This window comes from Lagenorhynchus albirostris, chromosome 19 (genome assembly GCF_949774975.1).
Source record: "Lagenorhynchus albirostris chromosome 19, mLagAlb1.1, whole genome shotgun sequence".
In the NCBI taxonomy this organism is placed as follows: Eukaryota; Metazoa; Chordata; class Mammalia; order Artiodactyla; family Delphinidae; genus Lagenorhynchus; species Lagenorhynchus albirostris.
In genome coordinates this window covers 34,107,309-34,130,167 of record NC_083113.1, presented here as the reverse complement: position 1 = coordinate 34,130,167, position 22,859 = coordinate 34,107,309, and the positions used below count along the sequence as shown (strand labels likewise).

The 22,859-nt window shown below is 38.4% G+C and overlaps 1 protein-coding gene and 1 pseudogene across 3 annotated transcripts in view; one reads left to right on the top strand and one right to left on the bottom strand.

The window, feature by feature from the left end:
• CNOT1 (CCR4-NOT transcription complex subunit 1) overlaps positions 1 to 22,859 on the top strand; it is a 99,616-nt gene that overhangs the window by 41,113 nt on the left and 35,644 nt on the right. For all 3 annotated transcript variants that reach the window (XR_009537254.1, XM_060132075.1, XM_060132074.1), the window contains exons 3-16: positions 710 to 817; positions 1,391 to 1,489; positions 1,843 to 1,911; positions 2,000 to 2,054; positions 2,558 to 2,761; positions 3,692 to 3,860; positions 5,689 to 5,815; positions 5,964 to 6,074; positions 9,886 to 10,056; positions 10,481 to 10,608; positions 12,447 to 12,687; positions 15,548 to 15,667; positions 16,429 to 16,551; positions 16,720 to 16,871. Coding sequence is in view for 2 of the 3 variants with exons in the window: in XM_060132075.1 (XP_059988058.1) it covers positions 710 to 817; positions 1,391 to 1,489; positions 1,843 to 1,911; positions 2,000 to 2,054; positions 2,558 to 2,761; positions 3,692 to 3,860; positions 5,689 to 5,815; positions 5,964 to 6,074; positions 9,886 to 10,056; positions 10,481 to 10,608; positions 12,447 to 12,687; positions 15,548 to 15,667; positions 16,429 to 16,551; positions 16,720 to 16,871 (1,877 nt within the window). In the remaining variant the exon portion in view is untranslated. The remainder of the gene's footprint in view (positions 1 to 709; positions 818 to 1,390; positions 1,490 to 1,842; positions 1,912 to 1,999; positions 2,055 to 2,557; positions 2,762 to 3,691; positions 3,861 to 5,688; positions 5,816 to 5,963; positions 6,075 to 9,885; positions 10,057 to 10,480; positions 10,609 to 12,446; positions 12,688 to 15,547; positions 15,668 to 16,428; positions 16,552 to 16,719; positions 16,872 to 22,859) is intronic.
• LOC132510005 (cytochrome c oxidase subunit 6C-like) lies at positions 21,432 to 21,678 on the bottom strand (annotated as a pseudogene).

Genomic DNA, 22,859 nt, shown 5'->3' with positions numbered 1-22,859 from the left:
AGAAATTATCGGGTGGTGCTAAGTACTGTGGAGAAAAGTAAAGCAGGTTGAGCGGTGATGGTGGGGCAGTTCATGTTGCTATTTTAGGGATGGTAGTTAGGAAACCTCTGACTGATGAGGTGGCTTTAGAGCAGAAACCTAAAGGAAGTGAGAGAACAAACCGCATGTAGATATCTAGAGTTTTCTAGTTAGAGGGAATAGCAAGTACAAACATTGGTAAATTTGAGGAACAGCAAGAAGCTCAGGGCCAGTACTGATACCAGACCAGTTCCTTTAGGGCCTTGCCCTATAGGCTGTTACAGAGAGTCACAGTTATGTTAGATTTCAGGTTATACTTTTTAGGGTTTAAAAACAACAATGGATAGAAAAGTGATGCTCTCATGAGTCCAGTTATAAAATTGTCGCCTTACAACTTAAACATGTCATTTGTGCTGTTGTTTGGTGTTTTTGGTGTAGAGGTTGGTCAGAGCACACTGTTACATGGGGCTAATTACTGGTAGTTTTTCTTCTTCTCTCTTTCCTGCTAGTGCCTGTAGGAAACACTTAAAAAATATTTAATTATAAAATGTTGGCACCTCCATCTCAATAATTCCTAGAACTCTTGTTCCAAAATGAACAATTAATGTAATTTGGGATGTTGTCCTAGAGATGAATTTTTTTTAAAAAAGAAAAGTCACTCTTAGCAAACTCATATTTTTGGTCTTTTTAGATTGTGAATCGGCACGGTCCTGAGGCAGACAGGCATTTATTACGCTGCCTATTTTCGCATGTGGATTTCAGTGGCGATGGTAAAAGCAGTGGCAAAGATTTTCATCAGGTATTTGGGGCTTACATAGTATATATATTCACTTAGATCTAATTGTTCCATGAATTGCATTTTGGGCATAGCTGTGTAGCAAACACATAAAGGATCCAAAAATAATCTTAGCTGAATGGCTAAAAGGCAGTGGGACGCTTCCTTTTCTTGTCCTTCTCTTCTCCTGCCTGACTGCAGACCATTACAGCTACTTAGTTCAGGTTTAGAGAGCTGGGAATCAGACCTGCCTGAAGGAAGCAGGACTGTGGGGAAGTCCAGCTTGACAAGTAAGTAAGGCAGAGAGAGGATCTCTTCACCTAGTTTGAGTTTCTATGGTTTGATTCTCAATCTGGGAACAGTTTGTCATGATATTACTCCTTATAGTTATCTTGTCAGTGGACTTTCTTCTGTAGAGGTTTTGGTTTAACACCTGTTGCTAATAGACTTTGGTAGTTTCAATAGGATTTTTAAAGAGCTGATGTAGAAACAGTGTACAGTATCAGTTTACCCTTTAATGTTCTGAGCAATGCTGCTTCTATTTGTGCAAGAAGATGACTGTTAGTGCTAATGAAAATTCATTTGTTATTTTTAAAGACTCAGTTTCTGATTCAGGAGTGTGCGTCACTGATTACGAAGCCAAATTTTATCTCCACGCTGTCCTATGCCATTGATAATCCATTGCACTATCAGAAGGTTGGTATTCCTTTTATCTTTAGTGGTCCTAAGAATGTGATCTTTTATTAGGTTTTCTAAAAAGGCCTTAATCCTTGGCCTCATAATATATTGTAAATAAAAATTTCAGATACTTTCTTTGGAGTTTTTGTAGCTTTCTAACAAAGTCAAGGTGGTTTGATAATAATTAGAATCTTAATAAAACCAGATCATGTGAAGGCTTAAGCTTGTCAGAACACAGTTCCACAGCTGTTGGTAGCAGCACTACAGAATTGTCACTCCTATGTAGCACCATAATTGGGTAAACAGATGCTTTTATAAACTTTTTGAAAATTGTATGTTCTTATTTTAAAATAAAGTTTGGTTTGTTTCAGAGTTTAAAGCCTGCACCCCACTTATTTGCCCAGCTGAGTAAAGTTCTCAAGTTAAGCAAAGTACAAGAGGTAAGTGATTTAAGAAAAGAGATGTAGGCAAAATTAGAAATAAAACAACTATTTGACTCTTTGGTCAATCTAACCCTTCTTGTTTCAGGTAATTTTTGGCCTTGCCCTCTTGAATTCTTCCAGCTCAGATCTCAGAGGTTTTGGTAAGTTTCCTTTTCCCTAAAGATCCTATAGTGAAGTTAGAGTCTTTAAAACCCGTGGGCTTCTGAGTCTTGAGCCTCCATAGTTTAGAGAGTAAGATTATTTTCTTTTGGTCTCTTTTATGTATGTATGTATATGTACGTATGGTAAAAACATAAAATTTACCTTCGTAACCATTTTCAAGTGTGTAATTCAGTAGTGTTAACTATATTCACATTGTTTTATAATGGATGTCTGGAACTTCTTTGTCTTGCAAAACTGAAACTCTGTACCCATCCAAAAATTCTCCATTCCCTCTCCTCCTCCTGCCCCTGCCCCCCACCGCCAAGTCCCTGGTAATTGGTCTTTTATTTTTATGCCTACCAGCTAGAGCTGTAAAAACATTAGAGGGTGAAGGGTGAGTTGGTGAATGAGAATGATGATCATCTGTATTTTGATGATTTGTGACTTCTTACCCATCGTGGTGCAAAAATAACTTGTGGTTTTTTATTTATCTCATTTCTAGCTGCCCAGTTTATCAAACAGAAGCTTCCAGATCTTCTGCGTTCTTACATTGACGCAGACGTCAGTGGAAATCAAGAAGGTGGCTTCCAGGATATAGCAATAGAAGTCCTACACCTCCTCCTCTCCCATCTCCTCTTTGGGCAGAAGGGAGCCTTTGGAGTTGGACAGGAACAGATAGACGCTTTTCTTAAGACGCTGCGCAGAGGTAAAAAGGAGTGTCTGTAGCCTACAAAAGATGATTTCTTTGGATGAACACACATTACAAAGGATTGTAGAATACAAATGAAGGCAGTGATTTACTTTTCTGTTAACTTCGTAATCTTTCAAGGAAGAGAGTATTTTATAATTTAAAATATGAAAATGATAAAAGCCTCATTATAGACAAGGTATAAAATGAAGAGCACTTACCAGCAATATTGTTATCTAAGTACAGTCTCATTTCAGACTTGGTATATTTCCACGTGGTCAGATTTTTCCCTTTTAGGGAGACAGAGACTACAGTATTTGTGACATGCTCTCTTTAGTTTAAAATGTCAATCACTATCATATATCCACTTTACCTCTTGGCTGTTGGCATTGTTATGCTAAGATAACTCGTGGTTCTGTTGTTGCCATCCTCCTTCCTCTGATCCTTTTTTTAGAGATAGTGTTTAAAACAAATCTTTTATAGTGGACTAACCACTATCCAGTTTCACTCTTATTATTGTTTACTTCTTAACATTGATATAGTTTAATTTAAACTTCATTAACTTTCTCAGTAATAGGACATTTTCCACTTGTCAGTGAAATAGAGAGAGACTGATGTACCAATTATTTCTGATGTCTTCCTTGCATGGGAATTGATAGCCCTTTTGTGAAATTTTAAAGTAATATTTAGGGTGCAATAGATAATGGGATCCTAATAAAAAATTAAAAATGTACTTATGACCATTTTTTGTGACATAAGAACATTCAAATTTTAGAATTGGGGTTGAAGTCATAACTTGGGCTAGGCTAGCTGGTTTGGAAAAACTGAATAACTTTGGTTTGAATATGGACTTGTGAAAACTCAGGTTTGAGGGGCTTTTAAAGAGTAAAAGAGGATAGTTTGTTATTAATCAATATAGCAGTTATAATTATCTTTTTCTTTCTTCAGATTTTCCCCAGGAACGCTGTCCCGTGGTGCTTGCACCACTTTTATACCCTGAAAAACGGGACATTCTAATGGACAGAATCCTGCCTGATTCTGGAGGGGTAGCTAAAACCATGATGGAGAGCTCTTTGGCTGACTTCATGCAAGAAGTGGGCTATGGCTTTTGTGCAAGGTTGGTAGTCAGACATTTTAAACTTCTGATTACTCTTGTGAAAAGCACAATGTAATTCTTTAAAGCAAGTTCCTAAAGATTCCTTAATGTATTATCTTTGCCTCAAGAATTTTGCTTCTAAATTTAATCTTCCACATATTAGTTTTGGTGGCAGCTATAAATGTTCTCATGGCTAAATTTCCATCTCTCCATCCTCCCTAGTTTCTCAAATTTAAGGATCAGAGGTTCCTAGCCTAGTCGCCGTGGTAGGCAGTTTTAGCTTTTGAGAGGGAGGGCATTGAGGCAAGTGTTCATGGAACTTGCATCATTTCCCATCCATCATGTCTAATATGCTCTTCCCTGCCCGCACCCTCAATTTCCGTGCTGTACCTTGATTTCTACAGTCTTCCTTTTCTGCCTTTTTCATACCCTGCCTCTCACTTATTTTCCTCACCTGCCAGGGGCATAAAAGGAAATTGTTTCACCCTCATGGTAGCACATAGGACTGTGATATAGTGGATTGTTAATATTTTTCTGAGAATATGTTATTAAGGGCATTAATGTGCTTTGCTTTGACTTTAAGTGTAACATTTAATGTTTTTAAAACTCATACAAACCACATTTCCACTTATGTTTGAAAGTGTATTTCTTGTGTGTGTATAAATGTGCCTGGCATAAAACTTTTGTTGATGCAAAGTGAAAAAGTTAAAATACATTTTCAGGGCTTTGTACATATCAGAATAACTCTTGAGTTATCAGTATTTTAAAGAATAACTTGATTTATACCGAAGATTGACATAATTTTATGTCTCTTTGTAGATACTACTGTTAACTCATATTTCCTTCTTCCATCGGTATTTTAAACGTTTTCTATTTCCTTAAGTAGGTGGATTTTACACTCCTAGCTATGTGAAAGTAACAAGAAATGAAGCTTATTACTCTCCATGTTAGTAAAACTCTAGCGACTTCACTCGTTTTATATGAGTGTTTTATATGAGTGTTTCTTAACCTTGGTATTGAGGGTACCATTTTTTTTTTTAACATCTTTATTGGGGTATAATTGCTTTACAATGGTGTGTTAGTTTCTGCTTTATAACAAAGTGAATCAGTCATACATAAACTTATGTTCCCATATGTCTTCCCTCTTGCGTCTCCCTCCCTCCCACCCTCCCTATCCCACCCCTCCAGGCTGTCACAAAGCACCGAGCCAATATCCCTGTGCCATGCGGCTGCTTCCCACTAGCTGTCTACCTTACTACATTTGTTAGTGTGTATATGTCCATGACTCTCTCTCGCCCTGTCACAGCTCACCCTTCCCCCTCCCCATAACCTCAAGTCCGTTCTCTAGGAGGTCTGCGTCTTTATTCCTGCCTTACCCCTAGGTTCTTCATGACATTTTTTTTTCCTTAAATTCCATATATATGTGTTAGCATACGGTATTTGTCTTTTTCTTTCTGACTTCCTTCACTCTGTATGACAGACTCTAGGTCTGTCCACCTCATTACAAATAGCTCAATTTCGTTTCTTTTTATGGCTGAGTAATATTCCATTGTATATATGTGCCACATCTTCTTTATCCATTCATCCGATGATGGGCACTTAGGTTGTTTCCATCTCCGGGCTATTGTAAATAGAGCTGCAATGAACATTTTGGTACATGACTCTTTTTGAATTTCGGTTTTCTCAGGGTATATGCCCAGTAGTGGGATTGCTGGGTCATGTGGTAGTTCTATTTGTAGCTTTTTAAGGAACCTCCATACTGTTCTCCATAGTGGCTGAACCAATTCACATTCCCACCAGCAGTGCAAGAGTGAGGGTACCATTTTTTGAAGTTAAATTTCTGTTTCAGTATTGAAGAATGTCGCAATATAATCATGCAGTTTGGTGTTCGGGAGGTCACAGCTGCCCAGGTTGCAAGGGTTTTGGGAATGATGGCTCGAACTCATTCAGGATTAACAGATGGAATTCCATTACAGGTAGGTGTGGAAATAAACTATTTTACAAAGTGAATTAATGTCCTGCCCTCTTTATTTTATTTATTAAATTACAGTATGATTGTTCTACCAACCAGAGCTGAACACATTGAGTAGTTGGCTTTGTTTAATTCAGATTTTAATTCTACAGAGTATCTCTGCTCCTGGCAGTGGGATCTGGAGTGATGGAAAAGATAAAAGTGATGGAGCACAGGCACACACATGGAATGTAGAAGTCTTGATTGATGTTCTCAAAGAACTGGTGAGTACACATGTAATGTTATATATTTATGATGTTAGTATGATATAGCCCAAAGAAAGAAAATTTTAATGAATAAAATGCCTAGCTGAATGAGAACTGCAGTGTTTTATAATTTCTGACTTCAAAAGTAATGAAGCAGGCTTCCCTGGTGGCGCAGTGGTTGAGAGTCCGCCTGCCGATGCAGGGGACACGGGTTCGTGCCCCGGTCCGGGAAGATCTCACATGCCGCGGAGCGGCTGGGCCTGTGAGCCATGGCCACTGAGCCTGCGCGTCCGGAGCCTGTGCTCCGCAGCGGGAGAGGCCACAACAGTGACAGGCCTGCGTACCGGGAAAAAAAAAAAAAAAAGTAATGAAGGGTCCGAGATAATTATGTACTGGAAATAGTATGCAATCAAACTCTAGCTTTGTTCATAATGAATTGTTGCTATGCAATTCTGAGTAGCACTGCTGAGGTGGTTTGGTAGGTTGTTAGTGTGTGGTTTTTTGGGGAGGATGAATTTGTTACAAAGTAATGATTGTATGAGGAATTACTGAGGAGAAAGAAAGTCTTCTGAAATTTTTCTGGAAGGTGCAACAAAAACCCTGCCAACCTTCTTTATGGGATATTATTATAGGGATAAAAAAAGCCATACTTATCTTACTACTTCCACTTCTGAAATATCCACAGACTAAATAATTGGTCCCCAAATAAACAACGTACCTCTCCTAAAATATTGAACTGTTAAAATAAAATATAAAAAAGTGAAACTTCTAGTTATTAAAAGGGAGTGATGAAATTTAGTCAGTGAGAGAACAGTGGAGTCAAGATCAAGATGTAATGTTTTCAGTCTTGTTCATAAAATGTCAAGGAACAAAATGTAACACTAAAGACTACAAATAAATACTTCCCTAACATTCTTGATAAGGTGTCAGGTCATTTGTCTATCCTATTTCTCATTTTTAGTTTCCTACATTTGTAACTTATAAGTAAAATTGAGTAACAGGGAATCATACTGTTCTCTGTGTGACCTTATTACTAACAGCATCAGTGGGTTTTCTTTTTATTTTTCTTAATAGTAGATGGGTTTATGGTGTTCAGACCTACTCTTTAGTAATAGAGGAGGGGAAAAAATAACACGTGATCATGGCAGAAAACTTAGAGAGTGAAAAGGAAGAAAAGCAAAATAAAACCACAGTTTTAGCACTTAAGGATAACCAGTTACTAATTGGTTTGGTTTTTTTCTTTTTTAATTTTTAAAAAAGTAATTAATTTATTTTTGTCTTCGTTGCTTCGCATGGGCTTTCTCTAGTTTCAGCAAGCAGGGGCTACTCTTCGTTGCGGTGCACAGGCTTCTCACTGCTGTGGCTTCTCTTGTTGCAGAGCACGAACTCTAGGTGTGCGGGCTTCAGTAGTTGTGGCGCATGGGCTTAGTTGCTCTGTGGCATGTGGGATCTTCCCGGACCAGGACTCAAACCCGTGTCCCCTGCATTGGCAGGCGGACTCTTTTTTTTTTTTTTTTGCGGTACGTGGGCCTCTCACTGTTGTGGCCTCTCCCGTTGCGGAACACAGGCTCCGGACGCGCAGGCTCAGTGGCCATGGCTCACGGGCCCAGCCACTCCGCGGCACGTGGGATCTTCCCGGACAGGGGCACGAACCTGTGTCCCCTGCATCGGCAGGTGGACTGTGAACCACTGCGCCACCAGGGAAGCCCTACTGATTTGTTTTTAACCTGTGGTTGTCTTGCAAATACGAAAACATGCTTTTCCCTCAGTTTCATCTTTGTACTTTATTGCACTATTGAAAAACTCTTTTTTAAAAAAAATGCAGACAATGTTATCTGAACCTATGTTTTGATTTCAGAGAGTGCAAAGGCTATAAATTGAACGCCTTCACTGTGGATTTGAATAGTTGAATTAGTAATCTCTTTTCTTCTTCCTTTTTCTCGTATATTTGAGTTTCTGTACAATTTTTTGTAGAAAGGGAACAGAGGACAATTTCAGATACACATTGGGTTAATAATTTTTCTGGTTTACTTCCAAGGATGGGAGGAGGAAACCATAGGGGCACGCCTGTGGATTTACCAAACTTAACTCTCTCTAGGATAATGCTGTTTAATAGTATATTTATGGTTTTATTCTGTCACAGCCAGTCCTTGAAACAAATTTTAGAAAGAAAAAAATGTTACCTCTGAATGCCATTGTTGTCTTAGAGTGAATACCCCAACTGACGTTTATTCTTTGTACCATATACAAAGCAAGCATTAAAGTCTTTATGGATTGAAAGGTATCACCTTAGAGCAAAACTAAACTGGACATAACGCTTTGGTTGGAGATTTAATTATGAAGTGTGCACAGCCTTTTCTTCTTTCAAGCACAAAATATTCTTCTGTTTTTTCTTTCCCCCTTTTCTTTTTGGCCACGCTGTGCAGCATGCGGGGTTTTAGTTCCCCGACCAGGGATCGAACTTGTGCCCCCGGCATTGGGAGCACAGGGTCTTAACCACTGGACCGCCCGGGAAGTCCCAAGCACAAAATACTCTTATTGCTTGGTGCAGAGTGTTTGGTAAATTATCTTCTCTAAATGTGTTTCCTTTGCTTTGTGTTTCTTTAAGGAATCTCATACTGCTTTTATGAATACCTTTTCATAAAACATTTTTGAATGGAATTTTTAGTCATTTTGACATAAAGAATCTAGACCACTTTTCCTGATGCATACATTGGGATGCTTTTAGGGGAGATCTTTAGTTAATTAAGATTTTTTTTAAAAAAATAAATTTATTTATTTATTTTTGGCTGCATTGAGTCTTCATTGATGCGCACGGGCTTTCTCTAGTTGCGGCGAGCAGGGGCTACTCTTCATTGCGGTGCACGGGCTTCTCATTGCGGTGTCTTCTCTTGTTGTGGAGCGCAGGCTCTAGGCGCGGGCTTCAGTAGTTGTGGCACGTGGGCTCAGTAGTTGTGGCTCGTGGGCTCTAGAGCACAGGCTCAGTAGTTGTGGCGCACGGGCTTAGTTGCTCCGCGGCATGTGGGATCCCCGGACCAGGGATCAAACCCCCATGTCCCCTGCATTGGCCGGAGGATTCTTAACCACTGCACCACCTGGGAAGTCCTTGTTAATTAAGATTGATATTTGGGATAATTGATTTATCTTTGCAGCTTTGTTCCAAGGTAGTGGAATCTTACTATAAAGATGAGGCACTAAGTGAAGTGTTATCTGTTTGCCATATTGGGATGGGAGTGTTCGTTGGACTAAAGTAGGGGAAGAGATTTCCCCTTTATGTACTCACGTATTCACGAGTATGTTGTGAACTGAAAGGTAACTTGGAGTAGCTTGCTGGTAGAGCCAGTTTATTTTGAATATTAAGAATTTACCTTTCCAAGTCTCTTTGGAAATGCCAGAAAGATTTAGATGACTTTGAGTCTATAATTAGACCATCTTGATTGAACTTCAGATTTAATATGGCTCTTTGGATAAAGCAATCAAACACTTTTGTTCATTAAACTTTTTTTTGGCTACGTTGGTTCTTCGTTGCTGTGCGTGGGCTTTCTCTAGTTTCAGAGAGTGGGGGCTACTCTTTGTTGCGGTGCGCGGGCTTCTCGTTCACGGTGGCTTCTCTTGTTGCGGAGCACAGGCTCTAGCCGCGCAGGCTTCAGTAGTTGCTGCACGTGGGCTCAGTAATTGTGGTGTATGGGCTTAGTTGCTCCACAGCATGTGGGATCTTCCTGGACCAGAGATCGAACCTGTGTCACCTGCATTGGCAGGCGGGTTCTTAACCACTGCATCACCAGGGAAGTCCCTTTTCATTAAACTTTGAAATGCTTTTCTTTTTTAGAACCCAAGTTTGAATTTCAAGGAAGTAACTTACGAACTGGACCATCCTGGATTTCAAATTCGTGACAGTAAAGGACTTCATAATGTAGTGTATGGCATTCAGAGGGGTCTGGGTATGGAAGTGTTCCCTGTAGACCTCATATACAGACCTTGGAAACATGCAGAAGGCCAGGTAAGTGAATGATGTTTAGCTATAGAAGAGGCAAAGAATCATGGCTTAGATAGTGCCGTCTATCCATTGATTAAAATATTCTTTTAATGTAGAATTTGTTTGGCATTGCTCAGAAAAGCAGAGACTGATAAATTTTGAAGGAACATTATTATAGTTTAGTACCAGTCAGACTCAGCTGAAGTGTAGCAATCAAACTGCTTTCCCAGTAGTTTAATGATGTTTGTCTCCAGGGTCACCTCACCATGCACCTTTCATTTGTCTGACTTGTCTGTGGTTTTGAAAGATCGCATAATTAAGATTTTAAAGGGAAATTTCATTCTGATGAATGAGAATTAAGATTGAGATTAGCCTAGTGAAAATGTTTCACATTTTTATAACATTCACACTCATTTATGGTAGTAAGGACTTTTTTCTCTTGTTCCAGCTCTCCTTCATTCAGCATTCCCTTATAAATCCAGAGATCTTCTGTTTTGCCGACTACCCATGTCATACTGTTGCCACTGATATTCTGAAAGCACCACCAGAGGATGACAATCGAGAAATTGCCACATGGTAAACACTCTTCATCTAGCTTTTCTTGAAAGGGTCACTTATACTTTTTTGAATTACAAGATTAATAGTGAGCCAACTACGTAGTTAAAAGGTTTAAATGAAACAGTATTTTTAGTAAGCCTACTTACCCTAAATTTTTATAAAGTAGGGTGTTGGTGGATGAAAATCTATATTTAGTCTCATCACTAGATACATCTTTCCTCTTGTAATGTCTGCCATTGTATATTTTCTGTAACAATCAAATGTTAGAAGGAGGTTTTTACTTCTCCCTTAATGTTAAATCCCTTTCTTCTCTCTGTAGATTTGCTTGCTTGCTTTCTTTTTAAGTGGCTCAAAATGGCCAGTGGATGAAATCTAAAACTTTAAGCTGAATTATCTATTTCTCTGAGTTTCAATTCAAAATTTCTGCTGGAGAATCTGACTGGCTCAGTTGGTTTCTTCTGGAACTAACTCCTCTCTGGGGATGTGAGATAAAGATGGTAAAAGTACTTCCATCACTGTTATAATAAACCCACAGCTGTGCAGAGTGGGCATGGACTGGATTGGTCCCCAAAGACATCTACTTTATAATGTTTCTTCCATTTTTTCCAACCATACTCCCCTGGGACACATCTTATAAACAAAGGATGGTAAACTTCCTGTAAAGGGCTTTACAAGCCAGATGGTCTCTGTAGCAACTACTTAACTCTTTAATTGTAGCACAATGTAAATATGGGTGTGGCTCTCTTCCAACAAAACAGTATTTACAAAAATAGGCAGTGGGTGAGATTTGGCTTGTGGATGTAGTTTGCTGATCCCTGTTCTGAAAGATTGACCAAAGCAGTGGTTTTTTCTGAAGTGTGTCCTTTCCCCAGGTGCTAGCCAACATTGGATGTACAGGATAGTTTTTTTTTTTTTCTCCTGTTAAGTCTAATGTGTACGGCAGTATGTCTTCATTTTATTTTAACAGATAAAGGCCTCTTTCCATTTTATAAAATTGAAATGTCATATACATTTAATAATTCCTTAATGTAGCTATATATTCAGATTTCCCTAATTGTCTCAAGAATGCTTTTTAACAGTTTGTATGATTGAGAGTCCAAACAAGGTCCACATAGTTTCTTTTATGCTGTAAGTCTTTCTTCTCCCTTTTTTTTTTTTCTTAAATATAATTCTTGGCCATCGATTTACTGGAGAAGTAGGATCAGTTATCCTATAGTCTACCCTGTGGTATGGGGTATCTGTTTCCTCATGGTGTTTAATTTGATCCCTATCCCCATAGTTTTCATGGACTAAGGGTAGCAAAACCTTGAGGCTAGATCGAAGTCAACCACATTTAGCTTCTTGGGGCAAGAATAATTCATAGGGGGCATTGTGCACCTAAGTAAAAACTTGGTGTTACCGAACTGTTTGGGCTCTTTTTTTTTTTTTTTAATGGAAGTATAGTTGATTTACAGTGTTGTGTCAGGCTGTATTTTTATGTAGAATTTTTCTTGTGTATAATTATATCTATATTTGTGTTGGATTTTTGACTGTTTCTAAACTACTATTTGTTTTTATTTTGCACTCTAATCACAAAAGTTTTTGATGGTAACTCTTTGGTAAGGCGGTCCATGGTTATGCACATGGTCAGTCATGTCTGCTGTCCTTCATCATGTATTCTCTTAATTTGGACTGCCTTTGAAATTAGTTTGAAATTTAGCATTATATATTTGAGATGAACACCAATTTAAATATTTTTCAAATATTAAAAGATGACAACTTGGTTTTGTCTTGATAGCTGGTATCACTTATTTGGAAAATGAATTTTGTGTACTTAGATTTTCATTGATAGAGTATCTTACTTCCATTCTTGTTAGGAAGAGCTTGGATTTGATTGAATCTCTCCTGAGGCTCGCAGAGGTAGGGCAATATGAGCAAGTCAAACAACTCTTCAGCTTCCCTATCAAACACTGTCCAGACATGCTGGTATTGGCCTTACTACAAATCAACACCTCCTGGCACACCTTGCGCCATGAACTCATCTCCACTCTGATGCCAATTTTCCTTGGAAACCACCCTAACTCAGCTATAATTTTGCACTATGCATGGCATGGGCAGGTAAGATATGACCATTTCTTTGTCTTAATAAACGGACATTCTTTTTTTTTTTAATTTTTATTGGAATATAGTTGATTTACAATGTTGTGTTAGTTTCAGCTGTATAGCAAAGTGAATCTGTTATTACATATACATGTATCCACTCTTTTTCAGATTCATTTTCCATATAGGCCGTTACAGAGTATTGAGTAGAGTTTCCTGTGCTATACATTAGGTCCTTATTAGTTATCTGTTTTATATATAGTAGTGTGTATATGTGAATCCCAATCTTCCAGTTTATCTCCCCCCACCCCATAATGGACATTCTTTCTTTTTTTTAATTTGGCTGTGCCGGGTTTAAGTTGCGGCACGTGGGATCTTTAGTTGTGACATGCAGGGTCTTGGTTGTGGCATTGGGGGATCTAGTTCCCTGACCAGGGATCAAACCCAGGCTCCCTACATTGGGAGCATGGAGTCCTAACCACTGGACCACCAGGGAAGTCCTGACATTTCTTTTTTTATTAATTTTTATTGGAGTATAGCTGCTTTACAATGTTGTGTTAGTTTCTGTTGTGCAGCAAAGTCATTCAGTTATATGTATACATATATCCACTTTTTTATTTTTTAAAATTTATTTTAATTTTTGGCTGCATTGGGTCTTCGTTGCTGCGCGTGGGCTTTCTCTAGTTGTGGTGAGAGGTGGCTACTCTTCGTTGCGGTGCGTTGGCTTCTCATTGCTGTGGCTTCTCTTCCTGCGGAGCACGGGCTCTAGGTGCGCGGGCTTCATTAGTTGCAGCACGCAGGCTCAGTAGTTGTGGCTCACAGGCTCCAGAGCACAGGCTCAGTAGTTGTGGCACACAGGCTTAGTTGCTCCGCGGCATGTGGGATCTTCCTGGACCAAGGCTTGAACCCGTGTCCCCTGCATTGGCAGGCGGATTCTCAACCACTGCGCCACAAGGGAAGCCCTATCCACTCTTTTTTAGATTTCCTTCCCATTTAGGTCACCACAGAGCATTGAGTAGAGTTTTTGTACAGTAGGTTCTCATTAGTTATCTGTTTTATACTAGTAGTGTGTATATGTGAATCCCAATCTCCCAGTTCATCCCAGCCCACCCTCCCCTTCCCCCCTTGGTAACTGCAAGTTTGTTTTCTACATCTGTGATTCTATTTCTGCATAATTGACATTCTTTTGATGATGTTTACCTAGAGAAATTGTTAATCATGGAATTTTGACATTGAAAAAGTCACACTTCTATAAAACTTATTTTATCTTTTAGCATCATGTGGGCATTAAAGTATAAAACTTGAAAGAGCAAGGAGGCAAGACAATTTTAAAAAAATCAGTATTATGAAAGGTCTGTATTGCTAGTGTACCAGTATCTTTTCGATAGCAGTAAAGAGCTTAATCATTTATCATAGAACTAGAAGGTTCTCATTTCACTTTTTAACAGTAAATGGAAGAAGATCATAAAACAGTTTAATTGAGGGCTTCCCTGGTGGCTTAGTGGTTGAGAGTCCGCCTGCCGATGCAGGGGACATGGGTTCGTGCCCCAGTCCGGGAAGATCCCACATGCTGCGGAGCGGCTGGGCCCGTGAGCCATGGCCGCTGAGCCTGCGCGTCCGGAGCCTGTGCTCCGCAGCGGGAGAGGCCGCAGCGGTGAGAGGCCCGTGTACCGTAGAAAACAAAAACAAAAACAGTTTAATTGACATAATTTTGTTTTATCCAGATCCAGCATTTAAATTTTATTTTGGTTCCTGCTGAGATTTCAAGCCCTTGTGCTCCTGCACCCCCCACCCCTTGCCAATTTTGTAGAATATATTTGACAAATACTCTCTTGTCCATTGATTTCCCCCCCCCCCCCGCATAGCCTACATTTTAAATAAAGATATATGTAGAAGCTTTAAGAAAAAGCAGTCATCTTCCCCTTTATATCAATGTGCCACTTCCCTTTTTAAGATATTCTTGCTGTAGTTTGTTGTAAACAAGTGCTTTTAAAAATTCAGATAAGACTTTATAAATGAAAAACAGTAGCCTTGGTTGCATGCCTTTCAGTCAGACCAACTCCATTTCTAGAGACTCAAATCACATGACAGTAATGTTTATCAGACATTTAACCAAAAGTTTGTAGCCCAGACATTCTTAGGCTTTTCTCACCACATCTGTGAGGTGGAAAGGGCAGAGTGGAAGGACTTGTATCTCCACTCCTGGTTAGATACTTGTTTTGCTAGGACTTTCTGTCAGTCTAAGACAGTTACTGGAAAGTGATTTAGACAGTGATAGTAATTGCCTTGCTGTTGCTTCTGTGAGAAACATTTTCTAAATTACCATTCAACTGTACACCTTTAGATCAGCCTTCAAAGACAGGCTGTTTTCCGCAAAAAAAAGAAATGGAATAATTACAAAAAATGAGCATGATCATTTGTGAAAATAGCTAGATTTAGAATGTACAAACTCTAGTCCCAGAAATACTGATAAAACACTACCCTGTGCAGCATGAGAGATGATTACCGTAAACTGTTTTGTTTTTATAGGCCAGTGATTTGTGATTTAATTTAAGGGATCATATAAACTTGATGCATCCTCATATTCTCATCATACTTCGGCTTTGAAAATGTATAGGCAGACTTTTATAGGACAAATAAATTTGTTGTATGTGACTACATGACCCCAGGGTTTTGGGGTAGGCCTCATTTGGGAAATATGGACAAAACTGCTTTCCCACAAAATAAACGTCACTGTAATCAATGCTTGAGGCTTGAGCTTTGTTGTCTGCACTGATACACCTCAGTTTTACATAAATACAAGTAAAATCAGCATTTGCAACAGCCTATCAAAATGGTCAGGAGTATTGCTATTTAACCCTCCTTTTTCTTTTCTTAGGGACAGTCTCCCTCAATCCGCCAACTTATCATGCATGCGATGGCAGAATGGTACATGCGAGGGGAACAGTATGACCAGGCCAAATTGTCTCGAATACTTGATGTGGCCCAGGACTTGAAGGTGAGCTTGGAGGGACAGATTAACGGTTTTTATTTATTAATGATAAAAAATAACATTTTTATGTAACATAGGTGCTTTAGGAATAATTCACATGTAACTAGCTCTTAGCTAGAATGGTTGAGATTTAGAATTTTTCCTTGTATTGTAGAAAGAGATTGGAAGAAGAGTGGTTTTAGAAATGTAAAAATGTTTTCATTTACATTTCACTGAATTTTGTTTGGTCTTCTGTGATATTTGTAAGGCTGTTTTAAAGCAAGTGATAATTGACCTCAGATGTAATCTGTGAGATACAATTTTTGGAGAAACTGGTTGGCTTTCAACCCTTTTGCAGATTTCATTAGCATTAACAGGGTCTTTTGATAAATAGTGTGATTCTTGATGTCTTTGATCACTGGTAATGGTGTTGTAGTTGTACTTAGGTTAGAGTAAGCCTGAGTTTAGATTTTTTTAAATGGGTAAGGATAATTTTTCACGCTTTTGTGTTTTGCTTTGCTTTAGGTTAAATTATTTGAAAAAACACAGGGTAAAGTTTATTTTGCAGGTAAAGTCATGTGTTTGTCTTTGAAATGTGATCTTATTTTAAGTAGGGACAAGTGTTACCATTGATTTCTACTAAGCTGTTTAAAAAATTATGACTAAGAAAATATTAGCAGTATGTTTTATTTAGACTTGTTTGTGAAAATAAAAACTGGAAACAGAAAATAGGACAGAAAAGTCACTCAGTTGCTTGACTTGTAGTTTCTAATATCCTTTTTCTTTAGGCCTTGTCAATGCTGCTAAATGGTACTCCATTTGCCTTTGTTATTGACCTTGCTGCACTTGCTTCACGTCGTGAATACCTCAAACTTGACAAGTGGCTCACAGATAAAATTCGAGAGCATGGAGTAAGGATTTGTCTGTTTATTACTGCTTTTAATTTTTGATGGTCAAGATAGCTTAAGAAAGTGGCAATGAAGATGTTATTGTATTCTGGATTTTAGTCATAGTGCTTAGTCTTATCTGAAAGCAATTAATGATGAATTTCAAATACAGAGAGACTTTCTCTTTTCCAGGAACCTTTTATCCAGGCTTGTATGACTTTTTTAAAGAGACGGTGTCCTTCTATTTTGGGTGGACTTGCACCAGAGAAAGATCAGCCCAAAAGTGCTCAACTTCCTCCAGAAACTCTGGCGACAATGTTGGCCTGTTTACAAGCTTGTGCAGGGTAAGAATAGCATGCTTGAAAATGACTGTTTAATATTGGAATTGGATTGAATGGATAACTGTTGATTTGAGGAAAAGGGGTTGAATGATTAAAAGTGACAACATCTAAGGTAATCCAGTGGTTTTTAAGTCCAAAGTACTATATATACTACATAAAATATGTATGAGATCTGTTTGAGTTAATTTTTTTGTATGTGGTGTGAGACAGGGTCCCAGATGCATAGTTTTGCATGTGAATATTCATTTGTCCTAACACCATTTGTTGAAGAGACTGGTCTGTCCCTGTGGAATTGTCTTCTAAAAGATCGGTTACACATAATACATGAGTTTATTTTGGGCCTCTTAATTCTGTTCCATTGATCTTGTCTATCCTTATGCCAGTACCACACTGTCTTGATTACTGTCGCTTTTTATTAACTTTTAAAATTGGGAAGTGTGAGTTCTCCAACTTTGCTCTACTTTTTCAAGATTGTTTTGGTCATTCTGCGTCCCTTGAATTTTCATAAGAATTTTAGGATCATCTTGTCAATTTCTGCAAATAAATTACATAGCCCAGTGAGATTTTGATAAGGATTATGTAGAATCTTTAGATCATTTGGGGGGATAGTGCCATTTTAACAGTATTAAGCCTTCCAATTCATGAATCTGAGATATTTACCCATTTCTTTAGGGCTCTGATTTCTTTCAGTATGTTTGCACTTCTTTTGTTATGCTTATTGATAGGTATTTTGTACAAGTCATGAACCTCCAGTCTAAAGTTGGATAGAAGTGGTGAGAGCAGACAGCCTTATCTTGTTCCTGATTTAGGAGAAAAGTATCCAGTGTTTCAGAATTAACTTTGATGTTAGCTGTGGGTTTTTTATAGTTATATTTCACATTGAGGGGGGTTTCCTAGTGTGTGTGTGTGTGTGTGTGTGTGTGTGTGTGTGTGTGTGTGTGTGTGTGTGTGTGTGTGTGTGTGTGTGTGTGTGTGTGTGTGTGTGTGTGTGTGTGTGTGTGTGTGTGTGTGTGTGTGTGTGTGATGAGTTTGGTTTGGTTTGGCTTTGGTTGCGCCTCAAGGCACACGGGATCCTAGATCCCTGACCCAGGGATGGAACCTATGCCCCCTGCAGTGGAAGTTCAGAGTCTTAACCACTGGACTGCCAGGGAAGTCCCTGTTTGGTGTTTTTTCATTAAAGCATTTTGTCAAATGTTTCTGTCTGCATCTATTGAGATGATCATGTGGTTTTTGGTTTTTATTCTGTTGGTGTGGTATGTTATGTTAATTGATTTTTTGGATGTTAAAAAACCTTGCCTTCCTGGGATAAATCTCACTTGGTCTTTGTATACACTTCCTTTTTATATGCTGCTGCATTCAGTTTGCTAGTATTTGGTGAGCATTTTTGTGTCTGTATTCCTAAGGGATATTGTTCTGTAGTTTTCTTGTGTTGTCTTTGGTTTTGGTATCAGGATAATATTGGCCTCATAAAATGAGTTGATAAGTGTCCAGTCTTCTAATTGTTGTGAGAAAGTTTGGTGTTAATTCTTTAAATGTTCCATAGAATTCAGTGAATCCCTCTGGTCTTGGGTTTTTTCTTGTGGGTGGATATTGTTTACTAATTCAGTATCTCTACTTGTTATTGCTGTGTTGAGACTTTCTGTTTCTTCTGGAGTTAGATTCAGTAGTTTGTGTCTTTCTAGGAATTTGTCTATTTCATCTAGCTTATTTAATTTGTTAGCATACGATACCCCATAATCTTTCTTGGTTCTGTAATGTTGGTAGTAATGTCCTCTCTTTGAATTTCTGGTTTTAGTAATTCAGGTCTTCCATTTAGTTTATTGCAGCTCTAAACTTTATTATTTCCTTCCTTCTGCTTATTTTGGGTTTAGTTTGAGCTTTTAAAAAAATTTATTAATTGGAAGGTTAGGCTTTTTTATGCTAACATCTCTGTCATGTTATATAATTATCATTTATGTTTTGTGGTGAGAACAATTAAGATCTAGGCTCTCAGCAACTTTGAAGTTTATAATAAAGTAGTGTTGACTCTACACATTACTGAAAGTGAGGTATAGAAGCCTCCAGCTATATTTTTGAATTATCTATTTCTCCCTTTAATTCTCCCTTCATATGTTTTGGGACTCTGTAAGTATGTATGTCTTTCTGTTGGATTGGCCTTTTTATTATTATAAAGTATCTTTGTCTATTAATTTTTTTCTTAAAGGCGATCTTGTCTGAAATTAGTATAGTCATTGTAGTTCTCTTTTGGTTAAGGTTTGCAAGGCATACCTTTTTTCATTTTTTACTTTCAAGTTATATGTGTTTTTTAAAAATCTAAAGTGTCTCCTTTAGACAGCATATAATTGGATTATTTTTTAAAAATCCATTTTGACCATTTCTGCCTTTTAATTGGAGTATTTAATTTATTTACATTTGACATAATTACTGCTAAGGTAGGATTTACCCATGCTCTTTTGCTTAGTTTTTCTATATGTCGTATGTCTGTTTTGCATCTCCATTCCTCCATTACTGCCTCCTTTAGTGGTTTTTTTTGTTTTGTTTTGTCTTTTATTTATTTATTTATTTATTTTTGGCTGCATTGGATCTTTGTTGCTGTGTGCAGGCTTTCTCTAGTTGCGGCAAGCAGGGGGCTGCTCTTCGTTGTGGTGCGTGGGCTTCTCATTGCGGTGGCTTCTCTTGTTGCGGAGCATGGGCTCTAGGCACGCAGGCTTTGGTAGTTGTGGCGTGTGGGCTTAGTAGTTGTGGCTCGCGGGCTCTAGAGTGCAGGCTCAGTAGTTGTGGCGCACGGGCTTAGTTGCTCTGCAGCATGTGCGATCTTCCCGGACCAGGGCTCGAACCCATGTCCCCTGCATTGGCAGGTGGATTCTTAACCACTGGACCACCAGGGAAGTCTCTTCCTTTAATATTAAATAGATCTTTCTAGCGTATCACCTTAATTTCCTTGCTGTTAACTTTGACATGTTTTTGAGTTTCTTTTTTCCTTTGGGTATTAAAATTAACATTTTTAACTCAAAACAATGTAGTTCCAGTTAACACCAACTGAATTTCAGTAAGATGCAAAAATTTCCTCTAAACGGTTCTGTTCCTTTCCTCCTTCAAAGTGGTGCTATTGGGCTTCCCTGGTGGCGCAGTGGTTGGGAGTCCGCCTGCCGATGCAGGGGACGCGGGTTCGTGCCCCAGTCCAGGAGGGTCCCACGTGCCGCGGAGCGGCTGGGCCCGTGAGCCGTGGCTGCTGAGCCTGCCCATCCGGAGCCTGTGCTCCACGGCCGCAGCGATGAGGGGCCCGCGTACCGCAAAGAATAAAAAAACAAAAACAAAGTGCTGCTATTGTCAAATAGTATCTTTATACATTGTGTGCCCATCAAAAGATTTGATGTTATTGTTTAATGTAATCATTGTCCTTTAAGCCAAGTAGGAGATAAAAAGTTTATATATAAGCGAGAAATACAGTCATAATGTGTTTTATATTTCCTTATGTCCCTTCACGGGTGCTCTGTTTTTTCATACAGATTCAAGTTACTGTATACTGTCTTCATTTCAGCCCAAAGGGTTTCTATTATTTCTTTCCCCTTTTTTTAAAAGTATTTATGTATTTGTTTATTTGGTTGTGCTGGGTATTAGTTGTGGCTCGTGGTCTCCTTAGTTGTGGCATGCAAACTCTTAGTTGCAGCATGCATGTGGGATCTAGTTCCCTGACCAGGGATCAAACCCAGGTCCCCTGCATTGGTAGCGCGGCAGAGTCTTAACCACTGTGCCACCAGGAAAGTCACTCTATTATTTCCTATTAGGGCAGGTCTGTTAACAATGAATTACCTCAGCTTTTGTTTATCTGAGAATATCTTAATTTTTCCTTTATATTTGAAGGATAGTTTTGTCAAATAAAGGATTTCTGATTGACATTACTTTTTCTTCAACACTTTGAATATGCCGTCCCACTACTTTCTGGCTTCCATAGCTATTAATTTTTTTAAAGGCTCCCTTGTATATAAGTTGCCCCTCTTGCTGCTGTTAAGATTTATTTCTTTCAACAGCTTGATTATGTTGTTTCTAGGCATGGATTTCTTTGAGCTTATATTACTTGGAATTCGTTGAGCTTCTTGGATGTGTAAATTAATTTTCATCAAATTCGGAAAGTTTTCAGCCATTTTATCAACAAATACTCTTTCTACCCCTTTCTATCTCCTCTCATTATGTTTTGTTGGTACCTTTGGTAGTGTTGCACATGTCTCAGTCTGTGTTTATTTTTTTCCCTTTCAGTTTTTCAATCTTTATTGGACTATATTCAAGTTCTTGGATGCTTTTTACGTGCTTGAATCTGCTGTTGGGAACCCGTAGTGAAGTTCTCATTTCAGTTATTTTACTTTCTTCTTTTTAAATTTGTATTGATACACTCTGTTTTTTGAGACATCTTTTTCAAACTTCCTGTAGTTCTTTTTTTGTTGTTTTTGTTAATCGTTTATTTATCAAGAGAAGCTGTTCCTTAGCCCAGATATTAGTAGTTCATAGTTTCATAGTTCAGGAACACAGGTAAGTGACAAACTTGCATGGAACTAAATGCAAAGAAATTCTTTATATTCCAAAATCACTTCACACTCTGAAAGATACCAGCCTTCCTCATCTCCTCAAAATCTTGTATGGAATCATAATTTCTGTAGAAGTCTGCATAGGCCTTCTTTCTTGGTTCAGCCACAGCAAACTTACAGAAAGCTGCAATTCCCAAGGAGATAATGAATGCTCCAGCAATATGAAATCACAGACGCTTGGCCAGAAGGCCACGCATCTGAGGTTTTGTCAAAGAACTGGAAGCCATGGTAGTTTTTCTCCTTGACAGCTCAACAACGATGTCCCTTCCAGACAGGTGGAGAAATGGCCCTGTAGTTCTTTTGACTTGAACATAGTTAAAATGGCTGATTTAAAGTCTTTGTCTGGTTAAGTCCAACATCCGTTCTTCCTGAGGGACAGTTTCTCTTGATAGCATTTTTTCCCTACGTACGGGCCATGCCTTCTTTGTGTGTGTGTGTGTGTGTGCATGTGTTGCATGTCTTACAATTTGTGGTCGAAAACTGGAAAGTTTAAATAATGTGGCAATTCTTGAAATCAGATTTTACCCCCACACAAGCGTTTTTTGTTTTGTTATTGCTCTTTTCTGAACGAATTCAGTAATGTCTGTATTCTTTGTCATCTTTGGTCCCTGAAATCTCTGTTTGGGTAAGCCTTGTGTTCAGCTAAGATTGGAGATTTTCTTATCAATAAGAATCAATAAGCTATTCTTTACCCTGTGATTCTGTATGCATTTTTAGGCACATCTTTAACACTAACTTTAATACTGTTAAACCCACTGAACTTTAACACCTTGTTCTTTTATTCGCCTGTAGTTAACCATTTTTGTTTTTTTGTGGGTTATCTCTGTGTTAGAAAAGTATATATTTTCCTCTTTCCGGTAGAAAAGGTAGTATATTATATACTTATTGCACTATGCTTCTTTCATTTGATCATATATGCCAGAGTCCATGCCATGAAATTATAGTTTCCTTATTCCTTGTAATTAATCTGTTGTACTCCACTGAATAGATGTTTTGTGCCTTAGTAAATCAGTACCCATTGGTAGATATTCTGTTTATTCCACTCTGTGTCACAAATAATGTTGCAACGAATAGCATATTGCATACATCATTTTTGCCAGTGTATATTTGGGCCCACCAGAAGTAATTGTTACGTTAAAGGGAAATGCATGCGTAATTTTGTTAGGTGCAAAAGTTTTCTCTATAGCAGGTTCTCCTTTTAGTATAACCAGAGGCAGTTGGTCTGTTTCCCCGTTGTCTTGTAGCTAATCTGAAAGTTGAAATATGGCTATCTCCATGAAGTTTTTTTAACATGAAGTTTTAATTGCAGGGGAGGTGGGTATTTTTAACCCAGATACATAGAGGCTAGAGACAGCTACTCATGTTCTTCTATTTGAAATATCTTTTGGAAATTAATGGTTTTAGTACT